The following is a 22,559-nucleotide window of genomic DNA, read 5'->3' as shown; positions in this document are numbered from 1 at the left end:
GGGTTTCCAGATTCTAAATCGACCCTTTTGTCATGTGGCGGGATTAGTGTCTCGTAAATACAAAACTGCATTTACCATTCCATCCTAAGCTCATTCCGATTCCAAAATATTGCAATCGTTTCAGTCTTTTCTTAGAATATGGCATAGATATGTTATGTTGGTTTCCCATGCAGATCTACACAAATGCCACTAGCAAATCTTAGAACCAAAATAGCTAAGGATGCCATATGTATAACTATTACTCAAACAAAGAATTATACATTAATGTTTAATACGAAAGCTTGCCTTTACTTATCAAAACAATGATTAATAATATCACTATCAATTAAAATAATTCATATATGATTATATATTTATTTGACACTTATTAATACATTCTCATATAATATTGGAAAGGAGACATCTTGATTTCATTATTATAGAACATAAGCAAATCAAATCATTAGAATGTATCAAAAAGATATTCTCGAACGCATTACTGTCATTTATTTACGCAAATCCCATTTGTCAGAAATTTCTTGTTGTCGTTTGCCAATGGCCTTTACCAAGAACATGATAGAGATAATGGAGGTGGAGGTGGGGTTCGCAACAGCATATTGTAGAGTAAACTGAAATGGTTTCCTCGAAATAGACAACACCAAAGAAATATTATTTATTTGTGGCTAATAAAACGGAAATTACATGGGGATTATGGGTATGATGTTCCATGGAAAAAATAAACACTTCTCAATGTAGGGATTTTGTGAAACAAGTATTACTACAGAGAAATGTGAATACATATATTGGGGGTGGGGAGCAAAGCGAAAAGAGAGTAAGAAATGGTATGTGAACATTTATTGGAAAAGAACAATTCTTTAATATAGAGCTTAAAATCAAGATATACGAGCAAAGTGTTAAAAAATTAAACTCGAAAAGTTCTAAAAACTGCTGATATTCACCTAAAACCAATATGCGATGGAGAAGAGCTCTATAAAGTGTGATATTGTCCTTTATTTAATTACATTAGCTATTCAAAAACAAGTAAGGAAAGTCTAAAGTCGGGCGGGGCTGACTATATTATACCCTGCACCACTTTGTAAATCCACATTTTCGACACTATATCAAATCCGTCAAATGTGTTGGGTGTTATATAACATATAAAGGTTTTTGTCCCAAATACATACATTTAAATCTGACTCCATCTGAACAAAATTTATAATCTATAGACTTAAAATTTAAGTCGGCTAATGACCTGGGATGGTACACTATGTAAGTAAAAACAAGTATATACGGCCGTAAGTTCGGCCAGGACGAATCTTATGTACCCTCCACCATGGATTGAGTAGAAACTTCTACGAAAGACTGTCATCGACAATCGAATTACTTGGGTTGTGGTATCTTAAAACTTCTTAACACCGTTTTCTAAATTGTGAGTTAGTCCATACGTGGTATGTATTCAGGGTTGGCCTGTCACAAACTGTGACTTTTGCGACAGTATAATATGTATGTCGCAAAAGTCGTAAACCTACTGTAGAAAACATAATTTTGAATAGAAGAAATCCTGAACATTTTTTAATTTAGCTTGACAGCATTCGCTGTGAGTTTCTGCAGAAATTTGTGAAAGTTTTCCCACGTTCAAGCCTATTTTCTTAGGTGGTATCGAAATTCCCGTTGGGGAGTGTGCAAAATACCTTGGGGTTATATTGGACAGGAGACTGAACTTAAAGCTAAGAAAGGACGAGAAAATCAACGGTTATCCTGTACTCGTGCAAAAGGCAATAGGGAAAATGTGGGGACTAAAACCTTCTCTTCGCACATACCATCGTCTTGGATATCATCAAATTTGCTGCCTAGCTGACGCGACTAAAGTATTTTGAATTTGCGACTTTTGTTACTTTTTCTACATTTACGACACGTATGTGACGTTTACAACTTTGCGACAGTCGCAAACCTAAAAAAGTTTGATAAAGACCATCTCTGTATGTATTAGACAATACGTGGAGAGCCAGAATTGAAATATGGGGTCGTTTATATGGGGGCTATATACAATTATGAACTTGATACCAATTTTTGTGTGATTGGGGATCGATTTATCTGATGGCTATATATAACTATAGACCGATATGGACCTTGTTAGGAATGGTTGTTAACGGCCATATACTAGCACAATGTACGAAATTTCAACTCACTCGGATGAAATTTGCTCCTCCAAGAGGCTCCAAAACCAAATCTCGGGATCGGTTTATATGAGGGCTATAAATGATTATGGACTGATATGGACCACTTTTGGCATGGTTGTTAAATATCATATACTACCACCACGTACCAGATCGGATGAATTTTGCTTCTCCAAAAGGCACCGGAGGTCAAATCTGCCGATCGGTTTATATGGGAGCTATATATAATTATGGACTGATAGGAACCAATTCCTGCATTGTTGTTGGATACCATATACTAACATCACGTAACAAATTTCAACCGAATGGCACTTTTGCTTTTCCAAAGTGCTCTCCGGAGTCAAATCTGGGGATCGGTTTATATGGGACCTATATATAATTATGGACCGATATCAACCAATTTTTGCATGGGTGTTTGAGGCAGGGATCCGGAGCGGAGCGGAGCGGAGCGGAGCAAGCCATTTTTTGGCCGGAGCGGGAGCGGAGCGGGAGCGGAGCGGGAGCGGCATTTCTAAAATCCGGAGGGGAGCGGAAGCGGAGCGGTTTCCAAATGAAAAACCGCTCCGCTCCGAATAAAATATTACTTGAATGAAATGTGTAACTTTGAAATTACACTGTGTAGGTAATTTCAAATTTAGCTAGTACTTAGCGTAGTGTGAGTAAACGTTTAAAATGTACGATATGTATTTTTGTACGTACGTACATTGGGGAAAACACAACGTGTTTTTTAGTAATTGTTTTCAAAAACGGCAAATGTCAAAATATATATCTAGTATGTGTTGTAAAAGCAACAACAGTACTTTCGATCAATTTCATCCCGTATTACTACAAAGATGTTTGTAATGAACGTCAAATAAATGCAATTAAACGATCTTATTTATATTTAATTTTTTAGTTTTCTACACTGAAAAAAATATTGTCGTGAAGTCAAAGATTCCATGTCCTTAGAATAAGAATGCAAATTTGCTTAACATGGAAGACGCATTTCTCTAAAATAAAGTTTTTTTCTTGTCCAAAAGGCAATAAACTTTTGAATGAAGTTGTAATGTCCTTATAATTAAGTGATTTTACTTAAATATGTGTATCATAACATGAAAGATAAAATTTTTAAGGTAAGGTCAACGTGACTTTAATAATTAAGAAAAATTCTTTAAAATTAATAAAATTGTCTTTAAATTTGTTTCCTTTTTGCATCTTGCCTACAAAGCAAAAAATCGTTAAAAAATAAGACATGTTTTTCAACACTTTATTTTAAAGACGCTTTTTACTTGAAACATAGCATAATTTCTACTGGAAGTCGAGTCTTAATATGGAAAAAAAATAACTCATTAACTCGTTTTTAAAGGATTTTCATAACAACTGACGAAAAAAAATCTAAAAAAAATGAAAAATTAACATTTGCTTCTTAGAAGCAAGTACATAACCCCCAAATTTAGAAGAGAATTACGTCTGTAAAGTATCCTTACTTGTATTCTCCGCTTCTTTGGCTCGGAATTAATACCCAAACTGTTAAAGTAAAGACAAGATCTTTGGATCTTTGGGCATGCTTTTTTTCATTCACATTTGCTGTACTATTGTACTATATCCTAGCATTCTCTGATATTAGTTCTCGAAAATTTAATTAAAATTATGGATAGTTTCAATTTTGGTTGAAAAATGTGCGCATATACATTTATTATACAATAAAGGGGAAAAAGCGAAATTAGGTAACACTAGATCTGAGTAAGAATATTCGTAGGTATACCACGGACTGATGTCGATGGAGGTTGTTGCAAACATAAACATACACACACACATTACTAATATAACAAAACCTCTTCTCTACGTCTGTTGCAAAACAAAAAAAAAAAACTTTCGGAGAGTAGTTACTTCTACTCTGTGTATAGACTTTCAATTCCAATCAGCGTTGCCGTTTTGGTCCGATCGGACCAAAATTGGTCCAAAAGATTTCTAATTTTTAAATTTGGTCCGATGGTCAGACCAAACAGAATTTGGTCCATTTTGGTCCATTTTCATAAATTTGGTTTCTATCACATATTAAATAGTAGATGGTGCACCGCAAAGAATATTGTCGGGAGGCCAAATATTTCACATGCTTAAAACACGAATATGAATTTTGCTTAGAATAGAAGACGTATTTCTCTGAAAAAAAGTTTTTCCTTGTCTAAAAGTCTCTAAACTTTTCAATGAAGTCTGTTTGTCCTTATAGCTAAATGATTCGACATAAAAATGTGTATCCTAACATGAATGCAAATTTCGTTTTAATGAAGTCAAAATGGATTTAATATTTCTGAAAAAATCTTCAAAATTAATAAAATATTTCAGCACATTGTTTTAAAGTCATTATACCCTAAACCACATAGTGGTTAGGGTATAATAAGTTTGATCTGCCAAAAAATGTGCCTACAAGAAATATTGATTTTAGACCCCATAAAATATATACCGCTCGACTCAGAATCACCTCCTGAGTCGATCTAGCTCTTGGCGTCCGTCCGTCTGTCCATGTATTTGTTGTTCACAGGATTTCGGTCGCAATTATTAACCGATTTTGATGAAATTTGGTACAGGGAGTTTTTTTGGGCACAAGGACGAACGTTATTGAATTTGGAAGAAATCGGATCAAATTTAGATATAGCTCCCATATATATGTATTGCCCGATTTCGACGAATGGGGTCACGTTGCACTTTTTTTACTAACCGATCGTCGTCAAATTTAGCACAAAATAATCTTCTGTATCACCCTTTAAGTCTGAAAATTTCATCGAAATCGGTTCAGATTTAGATATAGGTCCCATATATATGTATCGCCCGATTTTGTCAAATTAGGTCATAAAACCCTTATTTATCAACCGATCTTACTCAAAGTTGGCGAAATGTAATCTTCTATAGCACTAACTATATGTGCAAAAAATCATCGAAATCGGTTCAGATTTAGCTATAGCTCCCATATATGTACCGCCCGATTTTTCTAAATAAAATAAAACTCAATTGAACAAATAAAACAATGTTTGTACTATAATTTTCTCGAAGAGGAGCGGAGCGGAGCGTGGAGCGGAGCGTGGAGCGGAGCGGAGCGATTTTTTTTTTCTCGGAGCGGAGCGGTTTTTTTTCTCCGGAGCGGGAGCGGAGCGGAGCGAAAAAAATGGACCGCTCCGGATCCCTGGTTTGAGGCCATATATTAACATCACGTACCAAATTTCAACTGAATCGGATGAATTTTGGTCTTCCAAGAGGCTCCGGAGGTCAAATCTGGTGATCGGTTTATATGGGGGCTATATATAATTATGGACCGATATGGACCAATTCTGGTATGGTCATTAGAGACCATATAATAACATCATGTACCAAATTTCAGCCGGATCGGATGAAATTTGTTTCTCTTAGAGGCTCTGCAAGCCAAATCGGGGGATCGGTTTATATGAAGGCTATATATAATTATGGACCGATATATATAATTATGGACCGATATATATAATTATGGACCGGATCGGATGAAATTTGCTTCCGCAAGCCAAATCTATCGATCGGTTTATATGAAGGCTAGATATAATTACACTAAAAAAATATTGTCGTGAAGTCAAATATTTCATGTCTTTAAAATACGAATACAAATTTTGCTTATCATAGAAGACGCATTTCTCTAAAATAAAGTTATTTTCCTTGTCCAAAAGTCGATAAACTTTTCAATGAAGTCATATTGTCCTTATAATTAAGTGATTTGACTTAAAAATGGGTATCTTAACATGAAAGAAAAAATTTATAGGCTAAGGTCCACTTGACTTTAATAATTCAGAAAAATTCTTTAAATTTAATGAAATTGTCTTTAAATTTGTTGTCTTTTTGCATCTTGACTTCAAAGCAAAAAATCGTTCAAATATAGGACATGTTTTTCAAAACTTTATTTTAAAGAAGTTTTTTACTTCAAACATAGCATAATTTCTACTGGAAGTCGAGTCCTAATTTGGAAAATAAGGTTGCCGTTAACTCGTTTTTAAAGGACTTTGATAGCATATGAAGAAAAAAAGTTGAGAAAGCGAAAAATTAAAATTTGCTTCCTAGAAGCAAGTACACAAAACCTAAATTTAAAAGAGAATTGTGTCTTAAAAGTATCCTTACTTGTATTCTCCGCTTCTTTGGCTCGGAATCAATACCAAATTTTTTAAAGTAAAGACAACATCTTTGGAACCGAGTATGCTTTTTTTTCAGTGTATGGACCGATATGGACCAATTTTTGCATGGTTGTTATAGACCATATACTTACACTATGTACCAAATTTCAGCCGGATCGGATGAAATTTGCTTCTCTTAGAGAATCCGCAAGCCAAATTTGGGGGTCCGTTTATATGGGGGCTATACGTAAAAGTGGAGCGATATGGCCCATTTCCAAGAAAATCCGACCTACATCAATAACAACTACTTGTGCCAAGTTTCAAGTCGATAGCTTGTTTCGTTCGGATGTTAGCGTGATTTCAACAGACGCACGGACGGACGGACGGACATGCCCACCCAGAATATATACTTTATGGGGTCTTAGAGCAATATTTCGATGTGTTACAAACGGAATGACAAAGTTAATATACCCCCATCCAATGGTGGAGGGTATAAAAAATCCCGAAAAAGAAGGCATGAGCTTTTTCAGAGGTTCAACATTTTTTCTGGAACTTTTTTCAAAATTCGAAATTAGCAAAATTGTACAATTCGGCGGTTAAAAAGTGGTTTTTGGTTCAATACATGTGGAGACGCGAATCCTAGCGAAGTAATTTCACCTCAACATGTTTTGGTAAACCAAAACAAAAGAAAACTTTTAGATCGGAAATTGGATATAAATTTGTAAATTAATTTGTAGATTTAGATGGTATGTTTGTATGTACTCAACTTTAGGACGAAGTATTGTTTTTACTCTTCATCATCATGAGTACGGACACATCCTTTAGAAATACGATTGCTAGCTGAACTTCTTATTTGTTTTTGGCACACTACTGGAACATCAGTTTTTCTCATGTAGAAATAAGATAGTACTCCGTTGTTAATATTTTATCTAAACAAATTCTATGCATATGTTTTTGTCAGTTATGTACATATTGTTGTTTATTTGAAACCACAAAAATCCATTAAAGATTTTTTTTGGAAAAACCCTTTTGGAAGGGTAAACAAAAACTATAATCCTATGTACACACATGCCAAAAACATACGTTGGTGTAAAACATGTTACAGGATATCATATTGACCCCCATCATTCGATATGGTGGTGCACTTTTCAGTCAGTTGTTTGACTTTAGATTTGGACATAGAATCTGTGAGCAAAATGTTACTTGCTGGTGATTTGAAAGAATAAAGAAACATTTATTCTTGATGTTATCTAAGTTCGGGTAACTCTAGTGTGTTCCCTTATCAATTAATTGATTCCATTGTGTCAATAGTTTTTATATTCAAATTATTTGTATACTATTGTTCGTATGATCCATATTATTACTAAACTTTAAGGATAACAAGTAAATATGGACTTATGTTGGGCCGAGACGAATCTTACATACCAACCACTACAGATGGTCTGTCGTAAATTGTAAGGTATTTAACATATGTACGTCAAAAACGTTGGGAACCTTCGTACAATAATTCGTTTTTGACAAAATAAGAATTTGAATAGTTTTTGGAACCATTTACTCAAAACTTTTTTTTAATTTTTGTATTTATGAATGCCTATTTATACCCTCCACCATAGGATGTGGGGTATATTAATTTTGTCATTCCGTCTGTAACACATCGAAATAATGCTCTATGACCCCATAATGTATATATGTATTCTGGGTCAAGGTGAACTTCTGAGTCGATCTGAGCATGTCCGTCCGCCCGTCCATCTGTTGAAATCACGCTAATTTCCGAACGAAAAAAGCTATCGACTTGAAACTTGGCACAAGGAGTTGTTATTGATGTAGGTTGGATGGTATTGCAAATGGGCCTATCGGTCCACTTTTACGTATAGCCCTCATATAAACGGACGCCCAAATTTGGCTTGCGTATCCTCTAAGAGAAGCAAATTTCATCCGATCCGGATGAAATTTGGTACGTGGTGTTAGTATATGGTCTCTAACAACCACGTAAGAATTGGTCCATATCGGCCATTAATTATATATAGCCCCCATATTAACCGATCCCCAGATTTGACCTCCGGAGCCTCTTGGAGGAGCAAAATTTATCCCATCCTCCCAGCAAAAAAAAAAGCGTCGCCCAAAAAGTAGTGAAAATATTCTTTTTGGATCCGTAAGTGGTGCAAAATTGTCGCAGAAGCGATGATTTTAACATGGGTTTGTCATAGGACGGATGTACACAATTTCAACAGTCGTTGCACTGAATTTGCATCACTTCTTATGGTGTGGTCCAAATTCAATGTTTTGGATGCGAATTATAAAATTGTGTGATATTTTTGCCAAATAAATAATTTTTATAATTTTTTATGATTTTCAATGCATTATAACGCTTGTCTAAAGCGTTTGACGTCAAAAATTTTGAAAAATTTGCAATTTTTCTATAATGGATTTAGGTTTTTTTCGACAACATTTAAATAAACTATACCATTTTATTAATTCTTACTCTCTTTTTATCCTATTTGAAACAAAATAATTTAAAATTTCTTATTAAAATATAAAAAAAAGCGTGTTTTAAAAAATTGAATTAAAAGAACTCCCTGGGCAGTTAAAATAAAGAACATCTTTAGGAGGTCATTTGTGGAAGTGCTTCTAGAGTTGCTCCTTTAGAAGAACTTCCAAGTTTTTTTGCTGGGCGGTTGAAATTTGACATGTGGTGTTAATATATGGCCTCTAACAAACATTAAAAAATTGGTATATATCTGTCCTTAAGTATTAATTGGTATATATCGGTCCCCCGTATAAATCGATCGCCTCATTTAATCTCCGGAACCTCTTGGAGGAGCAAAATTCATCCGATTCGGTTGAAATTTGATACGTGGTGTTAGTATATGATCTCTAACAAACATGCAATAATTGGTCCATACCTCTCCATAATTAAAAATAGCCTCTATATAAACCGTTCCCCAGATTTGACTTCCGCAGCCTCTTGGAGGAGCAAAATTCATCCGATCCGGTTGGTGTTAGTATATGACTGCTAAGAACCATGCCCAAAATTGGTCCATATCAGTCTATTGTTATATATAGAATATCACCAATCACACACAAATTGGTCGATAGCAGCTCATAATCATGGTGGCTCGAACTAGATATAATGTACAAACTATTATTTCTATAGAAAAATTTTTCAAGATTTTATTTCTATAGAAAATTTTGTCAAAATTTTATTTCTATAGAAAATTTTGTCAAAATTGTATTTCTATAGAAAATTTTGTCAAAATTGTATTTCTATAGAAAATTTTGTCAAAATTTTATTTCTATAGAAATTTTGTCAAAATTTTATTTCTATAGAAAATTTTGTCAAAATTTTATTTCTATAGAAAATTTTGTCAAAATTTTATTTCTATAGAACATTTTGTCAAAATTTTATTTCTATAGAAAATTTTGTCCAAATTTTATTTCTTTAGAAAATTTTGTCAAAATTTTATTTCTATGGTAAATTTTGTCAAAATTTTATTTCTATGGTAAATTTTGTCAAAATTTTATTTCTATGGTAAATTTTGTCAAAATTTTATTTCTATAGTAAATTTTGTCAAAATTTTATTTTTATAGAAAATTTTGTTAAAATTTTATTTCTATAGAAAGTTTTGTCAAAATGTTATTTCTATAGAAAATTTTGTCAATATTTTATTTCTATAGAAAATTTTGTCAATATTTTATTTCCATTCGTTTTGTTTTGTTATTGTTGGTTTTGTTCTTTAAGCATTGTTGTTGCCCAAATAAATTTGACAAACATTCTTTTCCTCTGTTGGTTAAGCTACACTTGTAGTTTAGTCAATGTATGGTTTTAAGCTGCAATAAAAAACAACAACAATGCTTAACGAACAAAACCAACAATAACAAAACAAAACGAATGGAAATAAAATATTGACAAAATTTACTATAGAAATAAAATATTGACAAAATTTTCTATAGAAATAACATTTTGACAAAACTTTCTATAGAAATAAAATTTCTATTCTTTTTGTTTTGTTATTGTTGGTTTTGTTCTTTAAGCATTGTTGTTGTTTTTTATTGCAGCTTAAAACCATACAATGACTAAACTACAAGTGTAGCTTAACCAACAGAGGAAAAGAATGTTTGTCAAATTTATTTGGCCAAAGCCTTATAGACTACAAGATGGTTGGATGGACGCACGTTTCGGAATTACCACATTCCTCATCATCATCCTCTACTTGCAGCAAAACTATCAACAATTATCAGAATAAATTCAGGCAGTTCATTAAACCCAACAATGAACCGCACTTGAACCTCCCGAAAAAAGGTTTTGTATGATAGCCGGCTTATGCCGAAATAAATTCAAGACAAACATATCTCTTTTCCTATGCCACTGTAAAATCATCGATTTGAATGCAGTTGGCTGGGTTTATCATACAAAATCTTTTTTCGGGAGGTTCAAGTGCGGTTCATTATGTAAATTGTAAGTTAGTCCATAAGGGTATATATTAAACAAAAAAAAGGCCGATTAAATACGTATATAATTCAGTTTGACAAAATTTTCTATAAAAATAAAATTTTGACAAAATTTACTATAGAAATAAAATTTTGACAAAATTTACTATAGAAATAAAATTTTGACAAAATTTTCTATAGAAATAAAATTTCTATTCTTTTTGTTTTGTTATTGTTGGTTTTGTTCTTTAAGCATTGTTGTTGTTTTTTATTGCAGCTTAAAACCATACAATGACTAAACTACAAGTGTAGCTTAACCAACAGAGGAAAAGAATGTTTGTCAAATTTATTTGGCCAAAGCCTTATAGACTACAAGATGGTTGGATGGACGCACGTTTCGGAATTACCACATTCCTCATCATCATCCTCTACTTGCAGCAAAACTATCAACAATTATCAGAATAAATTCAGGCAGTTCATTAAACCCAACAATGAACCGCACTTGAACCTCCCGAAAAAAGGTTTTGTATGATAGCCGGCTTATGCCGAAATAAATTCAAGACAAACATATCTCTTTTCCTATGCCACTGTAAAATCATCGATTTGAATGCAGTTGGCTGGGTTTATCATACAAAATCTTTTTTCGGGAGGTTCAAGTGCGGTTCATTGTTGGGTTTAATGAACTGCCTGAATTTATTCTGATAATTGGTTGATAGTTTTGCTGCAAGTAGAGGATGCTGATGAGGAATGTGGTAATTCCGAAACGTGCGTCCATCCAACCATCTTACAGTCTATAGGGCTTTGCCCAAATAAATTTGACAAACATTCTTTTCCTCTGTTGGTTAAGCTACACTTGTAGTTTAGTCATTGTATGGTTTTAAGCTGCAATAAAAAACAACAACAATGCTTAAAGAACAAAACCAACAATAACAAAACAAAAAGAATAGAAATTTTATTTCTATAGGAAATTTTGTAAAAATTTTATTCCTATAGAAAATTTTGTCAAAATTTTATTTCTATAGAAAATTTTGTCAAAATTTTATTTCTATAGAAAATTTTGTCAAAATTTTATTTCTATAGGAAATTTTTGTCAAAATTTTATTTCTATAGAAAATTTTGTCAAAATTTTATTTCTATAGAAAATTTTGTCAAAATTTTATTTCTATAGAAAAATTTTGTCAAAATTTTATTTTTATAGAAAAATTTTTCAAAATTTTATTTCTATAGTAAATTTTGTTAAAATTTTATTTCTATAGTAAATTTTATCAAAATTTTATTTCTATAGAAAATTTTGTTAAAATGTTATTTCTATAGAAAGTTTTGTCAAAATGCTATTTCTATAGAAAACTTTGTCAATATTTTTTTCTGTAGAAAATTTTGTCAACATTTTGCTTCTGTAAAAGGTTTTATCAAAATTTTATTTCTATAGGAAACTTTATTTCTATTGGAAATTTTATCAAATTTTATTTCTATAGAAAATTTTGTCAAAATTTTATTTCTATAGTAAATTTAGTCAAAATAGAAAATTTTGTCAACATTTTATTTCTATAGAAAAATTTGTCAAATTTTTATATCTATAGAAAATTTTGTTAAACTGAATTATATACGTATTTAACCGGCCTTTTTGTTGTTTAATATATACCACGTATTCAATTTAGAAGCTTTAGAAAGTTTTAAGATACCTTGCCATCGGCAAGTGTTAACGCAACCCAAGTAATTCGATTGTGGATGACAGTCATTAATAGAAGATTCTACGCAATCCATGGTGGAGAGTACATAAGCTTCGGCCTGGCCGAGCTTACGGCCCTATATACTTGTTTCTTATAGAAGGAACGTAATCAAATACTAATATCGGCCGAAGTCGAATATTGAAACACAAACTTTGCAATGCAAACTTTGTGCCAAATTTTATAGGCGTACTATTGCCTGTTTGGCTTAACATAGCCACATGAAAATCGGCCTTATATATATAAATCTAAGTCGACGATGGTTGGTATTTTGTATACCCACATGTTGTAGCTAATTCAAATGTTTGTCACAATTTTCAAAGTTTCAACAATTTGAAAAGCGTTGTATTCAGTCGTTTTTGAAATGGAAAAAATTTCAATACTCTGCCAAGTAAGCATGTATACCAACATGGAAATCATGAGACTTAACACATGGGGGCTACATGAAAACATGGAACGATCCACACCATATTCGCTACACCTTTTTACGGACCTAAAATACCTCTAAATTTTGAATATCTAAATTTTGAAGATCGGTGTGCATGTGGCCTAAATATACCAAACCATGGACCGGTACAAACGATTTTCGTCACACTTATTTATGGACAGAATCTAGAGGAGATTGTGAATTTCAGGCAAATCGGATAACAAGTAAGTAAAGTAGAAAGTCGGGCGGGGCCGACTATATCATACCCTAAACCACCATTATAGAATTAGTAATCATAAGCATTTGTGGGGTAATATATAGGTCTGGGAGATAAACCGCAGTTGCATATTTAAGAAAATTAAGGGGTACATGTCTATGGGTGCTTTGTGTCAATCTGACTATAGCTCATAGTCAATGTTGCCAGGGAAAATGTTCGGTTTACCCTACAAGGACAAAAAAGTTCCCTACTTTCCTATACATTCCCAAACAATTTTCCCTACTATATTTTTCGTTAAATTTAAAAAAATTTACAAAAATGGTTCTAAGTATTTTATTATCTTAAAACATGAATACGCAACGTATATAACTTAGAATATAAATTTGTATTACCACCACGGTTGCCACAGTTGGTAGAATTATACCCAAATTAGTAAGCTTTTTTGTTAAATCTCTATAAAAATAAAATTTTTGAAAAAGTTTCTATAAACAAATTTTTGTGAGAAATTTTTCTATAGAAATAAAATTTTGACAATAAATTCTATAGAAATACAATTTTGAGAAAAAATTCCACAGAAATAAAATTTTGAGAAAATTTTTTATGGAAATAATATTTTGAAAAAAATTTCTATAGAAATACAATTTCGACAAAATGTTCTATACAAATAAAATGTTGACAAAATTTTCTTCTGGAATAAAGTTTACCACACATTGTTAAAGATCAAGCCTTGGCAGCTTCTAATTTCCCCCTCTAGAGCCACCAAAATGTAAAAATTATTACAAATTGTGTTGAGTGAAAATGTCCCTACATTGTGGTCCTAGCTAGGTCCTTACAAGACGCTAAATATTAGAAAAACCCTACATATAGGAAATTTCCCCTACTTCTAGCAACACTGGCTGTGTTGATATTGCGCCTCCGGAGTTAGTATGCCACTAATATTGAGCCCATTATTAAAAAAGAGAAAATCGTTAAATTAGTGTGGGTAATAAATACAAATTTGTAAAAATCGGGCAATATTCCTATGTAAGAGCTACAAGTACGTATAAGTACGATTGGCTAGTACATCAAAATTTGAAATTTGAGTAACATTGGTTAATAAATAAGAGTACTATGGCCAAATTTGTGAAAATCGAGCGATGCATATATATGGAAGCTATATCTAAATCTGAACCAATTTGCATAATATTTTGCGGGTTTGATTAATACCACAAAAGGTTACCTTGTACAAGAATTGAGTAAGATCAGTTACGAAATGAGGCCTGTATGGTCAAACATACGGTTATTAGGCACGAATTTTTCAAAATCGGGCGATACATATATGGGAGCTATATCTAAATTTGAACCGATTTCGATGAAATTTTGCACATACCGTTAGTACTATAGAGGACTGGATCTAGCCAACTTTTAGTAAGATCGGTTAATAAATAAGGGTTCTATGGCCAAATTTGGGAAAATCGGGCTATACAAATATATGGGAGCTATATCTAAATCTGAACCGATTTCGATGATTTTTTGCACATATAGTTAGTGCTATAGAAGACTACATTTAGCCAAATTTGGGTATGATCGGTTGATAAATAAGGGTTTTATGGCCAAATTTAGAAAAATCGGGCAGTACATATATATGGGAGCTATAGCTAAATCTGAACCGATTTCGATGATTTTGTGCACATATAGGTAGTGCTATAGAAGATTATATTTAGCCGACTTTGAGTAAGATCGGTTGATAAGTAAAGATTTTGTGGCCAAATTTGGGAAAATCGGGCGATACATATATATGAGAGCTATATCTAAATCTGAACCGATTTGCATCAAATTTTGCAGACTTGAAGGGCGATGGAAAAGATTACCTTTTGCCAAACTTGGTGACGATCCGTTTGAAAAAACGCGCAGCGTGACCCCATTGGTCGAAATCGGGCGATACATATATATCGGAGCTATATCTAAATTTGATCCGATTTCTTCCAAATTCAATAGCGTTCGTCCTTGTGCCCAAAAAACTCCCTGTACCAACTTTCATCAAAATCGGTTAATAATTGCGACCGGAATCCTGTGAACAACAAATAAATGGACAGACGGACGGACGGACGGACGGACACCAAGCGCTAGATCGACTCAGGAGGTGATTCTGAGTCGATCGGTATATATTTTATGGGGTCTAAAATCAATATTTCTGATAGGCACATTTTTTGGCCGATCAAACTTATTATACCCTGACCACTATGTGGTTTAGGGTATAAAAATTGCGGTGACTAGAAGCCCAAGAAGTCAAATTGGGAGATCGGTCTATATGGGGGTATATCAAAATGTGGATCGATAGGCCCCATATTCGGCTTACTTATGTGTGGACCCAAAATTCCTCTAGATTGTGAATTTCAGGCAAATCTGATAAGAAAATGCGGTGTCTGGTAGCCCGTGAAGTTTAATCAGGAGATCGGAAAGAATTTTCTTCGTTAAAAGAACGAAAAATTTCGTTAAAGGTACGAAATTTGTCATTGTTTTACAACCAAAGAAACTTTTCATTAAAAGTACGAAATATTTCGTTCTTTTTATGAAGAAAAGTTCTTACAAAAAAAAGTTCTTACAAATTTTTAGTAGTTTGTAAAAAGTTTCATACTTTTTATAAAACAATTTCGTTTTTTTGTAAGAAACTGTTTCATACTTTTTACGAAAAATTTTCATACTCTTTATAAGATTTTTACGTACTTTTATTGAAAAACGTTCGTACTTTTTGTGAAAAATGTTCGAACTTTTAGAAAAAAAAATGTATAGTCCAATGTAGTAACAAGTTTGAAAAGTGTCATCACTACTTTACATCTTAAGTTGTCACCCAAATGAGAAGTGGCGTAGACATGCATTAAAAAATTGAATAAAGGAATACACTCAAGCATTTTATCAAAGACAATTTTATGTCACGAACGGAAATTTTTCATCTTCAACTTCAATGAAAATGTTTCGTACTTTTTATGAAGAAATTTTAATGCAGAATGTTTCGTAAAATGTTCGTAAATTCGTAAAAACTTCTTGAAAAAATCATGAAATTTGAAGAAAGTTTCGTTAAAAGTACGAACTTGTTACGAAGAAAAGTTAATGTAGAATATTTGGTAGACGTTTCGTATATTCGTAAAATGTTCTTCGTAGAATTTACGAAAACGAATGAAAATTTTGTTGTTTTAATTAAGAATTCACGAGGAATAGTTAATGAAGAATTCTTCGTAAAATTAACAAAGAGAATTCTTTCGGTGTATGGCGGCTCAATCAAAAAGTGAACGAAGTCACACCGTATTCGGCACACTTATATATGCATCAAAAAAAAAAAAAAAAAAAAACTGTAGCGTGCTTACAACAGACAGACAGACATGGTTATATCGTCTTAAAATTTCTCCCTGATGATCGGATTAAATTGACTTCCCCAGAGTGACCCGTCCCAGTTCCAATGCCATCGGACCTACACCGAGTGACTTTTAAAATTCCCGTACGTAAAACATAAAATGGAAGGTCAAAGTTTTTCGAACCCTGACAAAACGGTTGATGCCTTCACGGTTGATGCCACAATCAGAGTGGCGAAAGTGTTCAAACGCATACTAAAGTGTATAGATCTTAATGAGAAATATTTTGAAAAAACCAAAAAAACGATTTTCGATTAAAAATATTTCTTTTTTGTTCCCTAATCCCGAAACATAATAGATAACCCTCATATATCTCAAGTCAAAGTAACCAAAACAAGTTGATCATGTATGTTTTATAATTTTTTTTTGTTTTACTTATGTACCTTATTAAACAAAATTCCTATATTATCTGATAAAATTCCTATATTATCTGATATATTCATTGCCATTGCTATGCAATAGCCACATTAGCTTACTCAATAACACTTAAAAGTTTCATCATAAAAATATAAAAAATTTTTTGAAATTTGTAAGTTTATTTAGTATGGACTAATAGTAATATTTGTATTACAACAACTATATTATGCATCGAAAATATAACATGAAACAAATGGCCATTTGCGGAACTCATAAGCATGCAGTAGAACCAGTTGTACTATTTGCAGAGTATATTTGATTTTTCAAAAGCAACAAAATATTCCTACTTGTATTATAGCACATAGCATTTGAAAAGTTATCAAATATAAAAAGTTTGGGAAATAAAATTTTACAGGATATTGCAGGAAATAACAAATATGTACGCATCAGTTAGGAGAACTGATTTCATTACCTATATTGGTAATATTTAAGGAGTATGTTTAATAAACAAAAAGCAAAAATCATATAAAATATTTAATTATCTTTAAATAGAGATGAGGGTATTATAAGTTTTACATTCCCTTTGTAAATTCACAATAAAAAAAACAAAAACAATTTATTTGGATCCAAAGATTTTGACCTTTCCTTAAGGATTTCGACATTGATTCCGAGCCAGAGATGCGGCCTTTTTATACCCTCCATCATAAGATGGGGGTATATTAACTTTGTCATTCCGTTTGTAACATATCGAAATATTGCTCTAAGACCCCATAACCCAGCAAAAACTGGGTAAGCACTAGTGATTCTTTCAGTAATACCGGTAATCAAAAAGTTACTACTTGCGGTATTACCTGGGATTTAAAAATAATAACTTACCTGTGTAGGCAAAAAGTGATTCTTTCTATTAATACCGGTAATCAAAATCATATCTCGAGGTCCGGGTTCGGCTCTACAGTGGGCACCGTTAATAGTAGCGAAAAGTAGTGCCAAATTACATTTCAGAAAAAATTGCCAATAAAATATACCTTTGTTTTCTAAAGTTGTATAGTACATAATTTATATTACAAAATAACATCATTAATAGATCATGTCGTGGAGCGTGGTATAGTGTGATGACTTAAAAAACAACAGGGGTGAGTTCGCACTTTTTGGGTATCTTTATGGTAAAGATATTATTTTTGGAGAGCTGGTATGCTTGCGAAGAAGTACTTATTTTTCGACTACTGGTATGCTTGCACGGAAGTACTTTCCTCCAATGTCATGTCCGTGTAAAAGTATTACTACTGATATATGTACGAGGAAGTTGTTACCAATTTGGCGCAGGCATACTTGTACTCATACCTGGTAATAGAAGTTTTTGTTGGGAAGGTATATATATTCTGGGTCGTGGTGAAATTCGATCTAAATATGTCCGTCCGTCCGTCCGTCCGTCTGTTGAAATCACGCTAACTTCCGAACGAAGTTATCGACGTGAAACTTGGCATAAGTAGTTGTTATTGGATGGTATTGCAAATGGGCCATATCGGTCCACTTTTACGTATAGCCCCCATATAAACGAAACCCCAAATTTGGCTTGCAGACCCTCTAAAAGAAGCAAATTTCATCCGATCCGGCTAAACTTTGGTACATGGTGTTAGTATATGGTCTCTAACAACCATGCAAAAATTGGTCCACATCGGTCCATAATTATATATAGCCCCCATATAAACCGATCCCCCGATTTGGCTTGCGAGGCCTCTAAGAGAAGCAAATTTCATCCGATCCGGCTGAAATTTGGTACATTGTGTTAGTATATGATCTCTAACAACCATGCAAAAATTGGTCCACATCGGTCCATAATTATATATAGCCCCCATATAAAACGTTCTCCAGATTTGACCTCCGGAGCCTCTTGGAGGAGCATAATTAATCCGATCCGGTTCAAATTAGGAACGTGGTGTTAGTATATGGTCTCTAATAACCATGCAAAAATTGGTCCACATCGGTCCATAATTATATATAGCACCCATATAAACCCATCACCAGATTTGACCTCCGGAGCCTCTTGGAAGGCCCAAATTCATCTGATTCAGTTGAAATTTGGTACGTGGTGTTAATGTATGGCCTCAAACTCCCATGCAAAAATTGGTTGAAATCGGTCCATAATTATATATATATGCCCCATATAAACCGATCCCCAGATTTGACCTCCAGAGCCCCTTGGAAGAGCAAAATTCTTCCCATTCGGTTGAAATTTGGTACGTGATGTTAGTATATGGTATCCAACAACCATGCAGGAATTGGTTCCTATCAGCCCATAATTATATATAGCTCCCATATAAACCGATCCCCAGATTTGACCTCCGGTGCCTTTTGGAGAAGCAAAATTCATCCGATCTGCTTGAAATTTGGTACATGGTGATCGTATATGATATTTAACAATCATGCCAAAAGTGGTCCATATCAGTCCATAATCATATATAGCCCCATATAAACCGATCCCGAGATTTGGTTTTGGAGCCTCTTGGAGGAGCAAATTTCATCCGAGTGAGTTGAAATTTGGTACATTGTGCTAGTGTATGGTCGTTAACAAACATGCCTAACTAGGTCCATATCGGTCTATAGTTATATATATATATATATATATATATATATATATATATATATATATATATATATATATATATATATATATATATATATATATATATATATATATATATATCTATATATATATAGATATATATATATATATATATATATATATATATATATATATATATATATATATATATATATATATATATATATATATATATATATATATATATATATCCCTCAGATAAATCGATTTCCAATCACACAAAAATTGGTCCATATCAAGTACATAATTGTATATAGCCCCCATATTTCAATTCTGGCTCTCTACGTACCGTGCAAAAAGTCCATATCGATTCGTAATTATTCCTTAACTATACATAACTTTTTTGTCTAAAATATACCACGTGTGGACTTACTCAGAGTTTAGAAAATGACTTTAAGAAGTTTTAAGATACCACAACCCAAGAATTTTGATTGTGGATGACAGTCTTTCGTAGAAGTTTCTACGCAATCCATGGTGGAGGGTACATAAGATTCGGCCTGGCCGAACTTACGGCCGTATATACTTGTTTAAAATAAAGACATTTTTATGGACCTTTATAGCTTTAAATCTAGGATCAATATAATTAAAATTAAGATACAGACTCATTTACAGAATTTTCACTCTCTTAAAATTCACTCTTAAAAATTCAAATTATAATAGTTATTTGCAAGTTAAACAAGTACTCTAAACCACCCTTACTGAATTAGTAATCATAAGCATTTGTGGGGTAACATTGATATAGGTCTGTGAGATAAACCACAGTTGCATATATAAGAGAATTAAGGAGTACATGTTTATGGGTGCTTTGTCTCATCTGATTATAACTCATAGTCAATAAAATTTTGGAAAAAGTTTCTATCAACAATTTTTTTGAGAAATTTTCTATAGAAATAAAATGTTGATAATAAATTCTATAGAAATAAAATTTTGAGAAAATAAACATGGGTGTTTTGTCTCAATCTGACTATAGCTCATAGTCTGTGTTGCCAGGGAAAATGGTCGGTTTACCCTACAAGGGCAAAAAAAGCTCCCTACTTTCCCATACATTCCCAAACAATCTTCCCTACAATATTTTTCGTTAAATTTAAACAAATTTTACAAAACAACCAGTAAGAAAAGTCTAAAGTCGGGCGGGGCCGACTATATTATGTCTGTCTGTCCGTCTGTCTGTCTGTCTGTTGATGTATTTTTGTGAGCAAAGTACAGCTCGCAGTTTTAGTCCGATTGTCCTAAAATTTGGTATAGGGTCCTGCTTCGGCTCAAAGACGATCCCTATTGATTTTGGAAAAAATCGGTTTAGATTTAGATATAGCTGCCATATATATTTTTCACCGATCTGGTCATAATTGGCGTGTATATCAACCGATCTTCCTCAAATTCCGTACATCCGAATATTTTATGAGTCTCGAAAAACTTGCAAAATATCAGCCAAATCGGTTCAGACTTAGATATAGCTCCCATATATAGCTTTCGCCCGATTTAAACTCATTTGCCCACAGAGGCCAATTTTTTGCTCCGATTTAGTTGAAATTTTGCATAGGGAGTAGAATTAGCGTTGTAACTATGCGTGCCAATTTTATTGAAATCGGTTCAGATTTGGATATATCTCCCATATATAGCTTTCGCCCGATTTACACTCTTATGACCACAGAGGCCAATTTTTAACTCCGATTTAGTTGAAATTTTGCACAGGGAGTAGAATTAGTATTGTAGCTTTGCGTGCCAAATTTGGTTGACATCGGTTCAGATTCAGATATAGCTCCCATATATATGTTTTTCTGATTTCGACAAAAATGGTCAAAATACCAACATTTTCCTTGTAAAGTCGCCACTGCTTAGACGAAAAGTTGTAAAAATGACTCTAATTTTCCTAAACTTCTAATACATATATATCGAGCGATAAATCATAAATAAACTTTTGAGAAGTTTTCTTAAAATTGCTTCAGATTTAGATGTTTCCCATATTTTTTACTAACATTGTGTCCCACCCTAGTGAATTAGCCGACATAAATTTTGAGTCTATAGATTTTGTAGAAGTCTATCAAATTCTGTCCAGATCGAGTGATATTTAAATGTATTTTTTTGGGACAAACCTTTATATATAGCCCCCATCACGTTTGACGAATGTGATATGGTATCGAAAATTTAGATCTACTAAGTGGTGCAGGGTATAATATAGTCGGCCCCGCCCGACTTTAGACATTCCTTACTTGTTTTCGTTAAATTTAAACAAATTTTACAAAACAAAAATGGTTCTAAGTACTTTTAAAACATGAAAATGCAATGTATATAACCTAGAAAATAAATTTGTATTACTACCACGGTTGTCACAGTTGGTAGAATTCTGCAAAAATTGCATTTTTTTTTGTTAAATCTCTATAGAAAAAAAATTTTTTTGAAAAATTTTTCTATAGAAATAAAATTGTGATAATAAATTCTATAAAAAAAATTTTGAAAAAAATTCGATAGAAATAAAATTTTGAGAAAATATTTATAGAAATAATATATTAAAAAAATATGTATAGAAATAAAATTTTGACAAAATTTTGTATAGAAATAAAATGTTGACAAAATTTTCTACAGGAATAAAGTTTTGACAAAAATTTCTATAGAAATATTTGTTTGGTAGATTTGTGGTAATCTTCAAATTTTGTTAGATTTGTTTTTGGCACGAGTGGTAACTGTTGCTACTCCACATTGTTAAAGATCAAGCCTTGCCGGCTTCCTCCTCTAAAGCCACCAAAATACACAAATTATTACAAATTGCGTTGAGTGAAAATGTCCCTAGATTGTGGCCCTACGTCCTACAAGACGCTAAATATTAGAAAAAAAAACCTACATATTGGGAATTTCCCCTACTTCTAGCAACTCTGGCTGTAGCTGATATTGCACCTAGGGGGTTAGTATGCCACTAATATTGAGCCCATTATTAAAAAAAGTGAAGAAAAATTAGTGTGGGTAATAAATCCAAATATGTACAAATCGAGCAATATTCTTATGTAAGAGCTACAAGTTCGTATAAATACGATCGAGTAGTGCATCAAATTTGAAACTTGAGTAACATTGGTTAATAAATAAGAGTATTATGGCCAAATTTGGGAAAATCGAGCGATGCATATATATGGA

General features: G+C 32.8%; 1 protein-coding gene across 1 annotated transcript in view; it reads right to left on the bottom strand.

Annotated features, from left to right (window-relative positions):
* Positions 1–485: 485 nt before the first annotated feature.
* Positions 486–22,559, bottom strand: part of LOC142225117 (uncharacterized) — a 128,104-nt gene continuing 106,030 nt past the window's right edge. Inside the window, exon 2 of the mRNA XM_075294890.1 lies at positions 486–608. Coding sequence (XP_075151005.1) covers positions 486–608 — 123 coding nt within the window. The remainder of the gene's footprint in view (positions 609–22,559) is intronic.

The sequence above is a fragment of the Haematobia irritans genome, chromosome 2 (genome assembly GCF_050003625.1).
Source record: "Haematobia irritans isolate KBUSLIRL chromosome 2, ASM5000362v1, whole genome shotgun sequence".
Taxonomy (NCBI): Eukaryota; Metazoa; Arthropoda; class Insecta; order Diptera; family Muscidae; genus Haematobia; species Haematobia irritans.
Note: the sequence above shows the minus strand (reverse complement) of the source record. Positions and strands in the feature narration are given on the sequence as shown.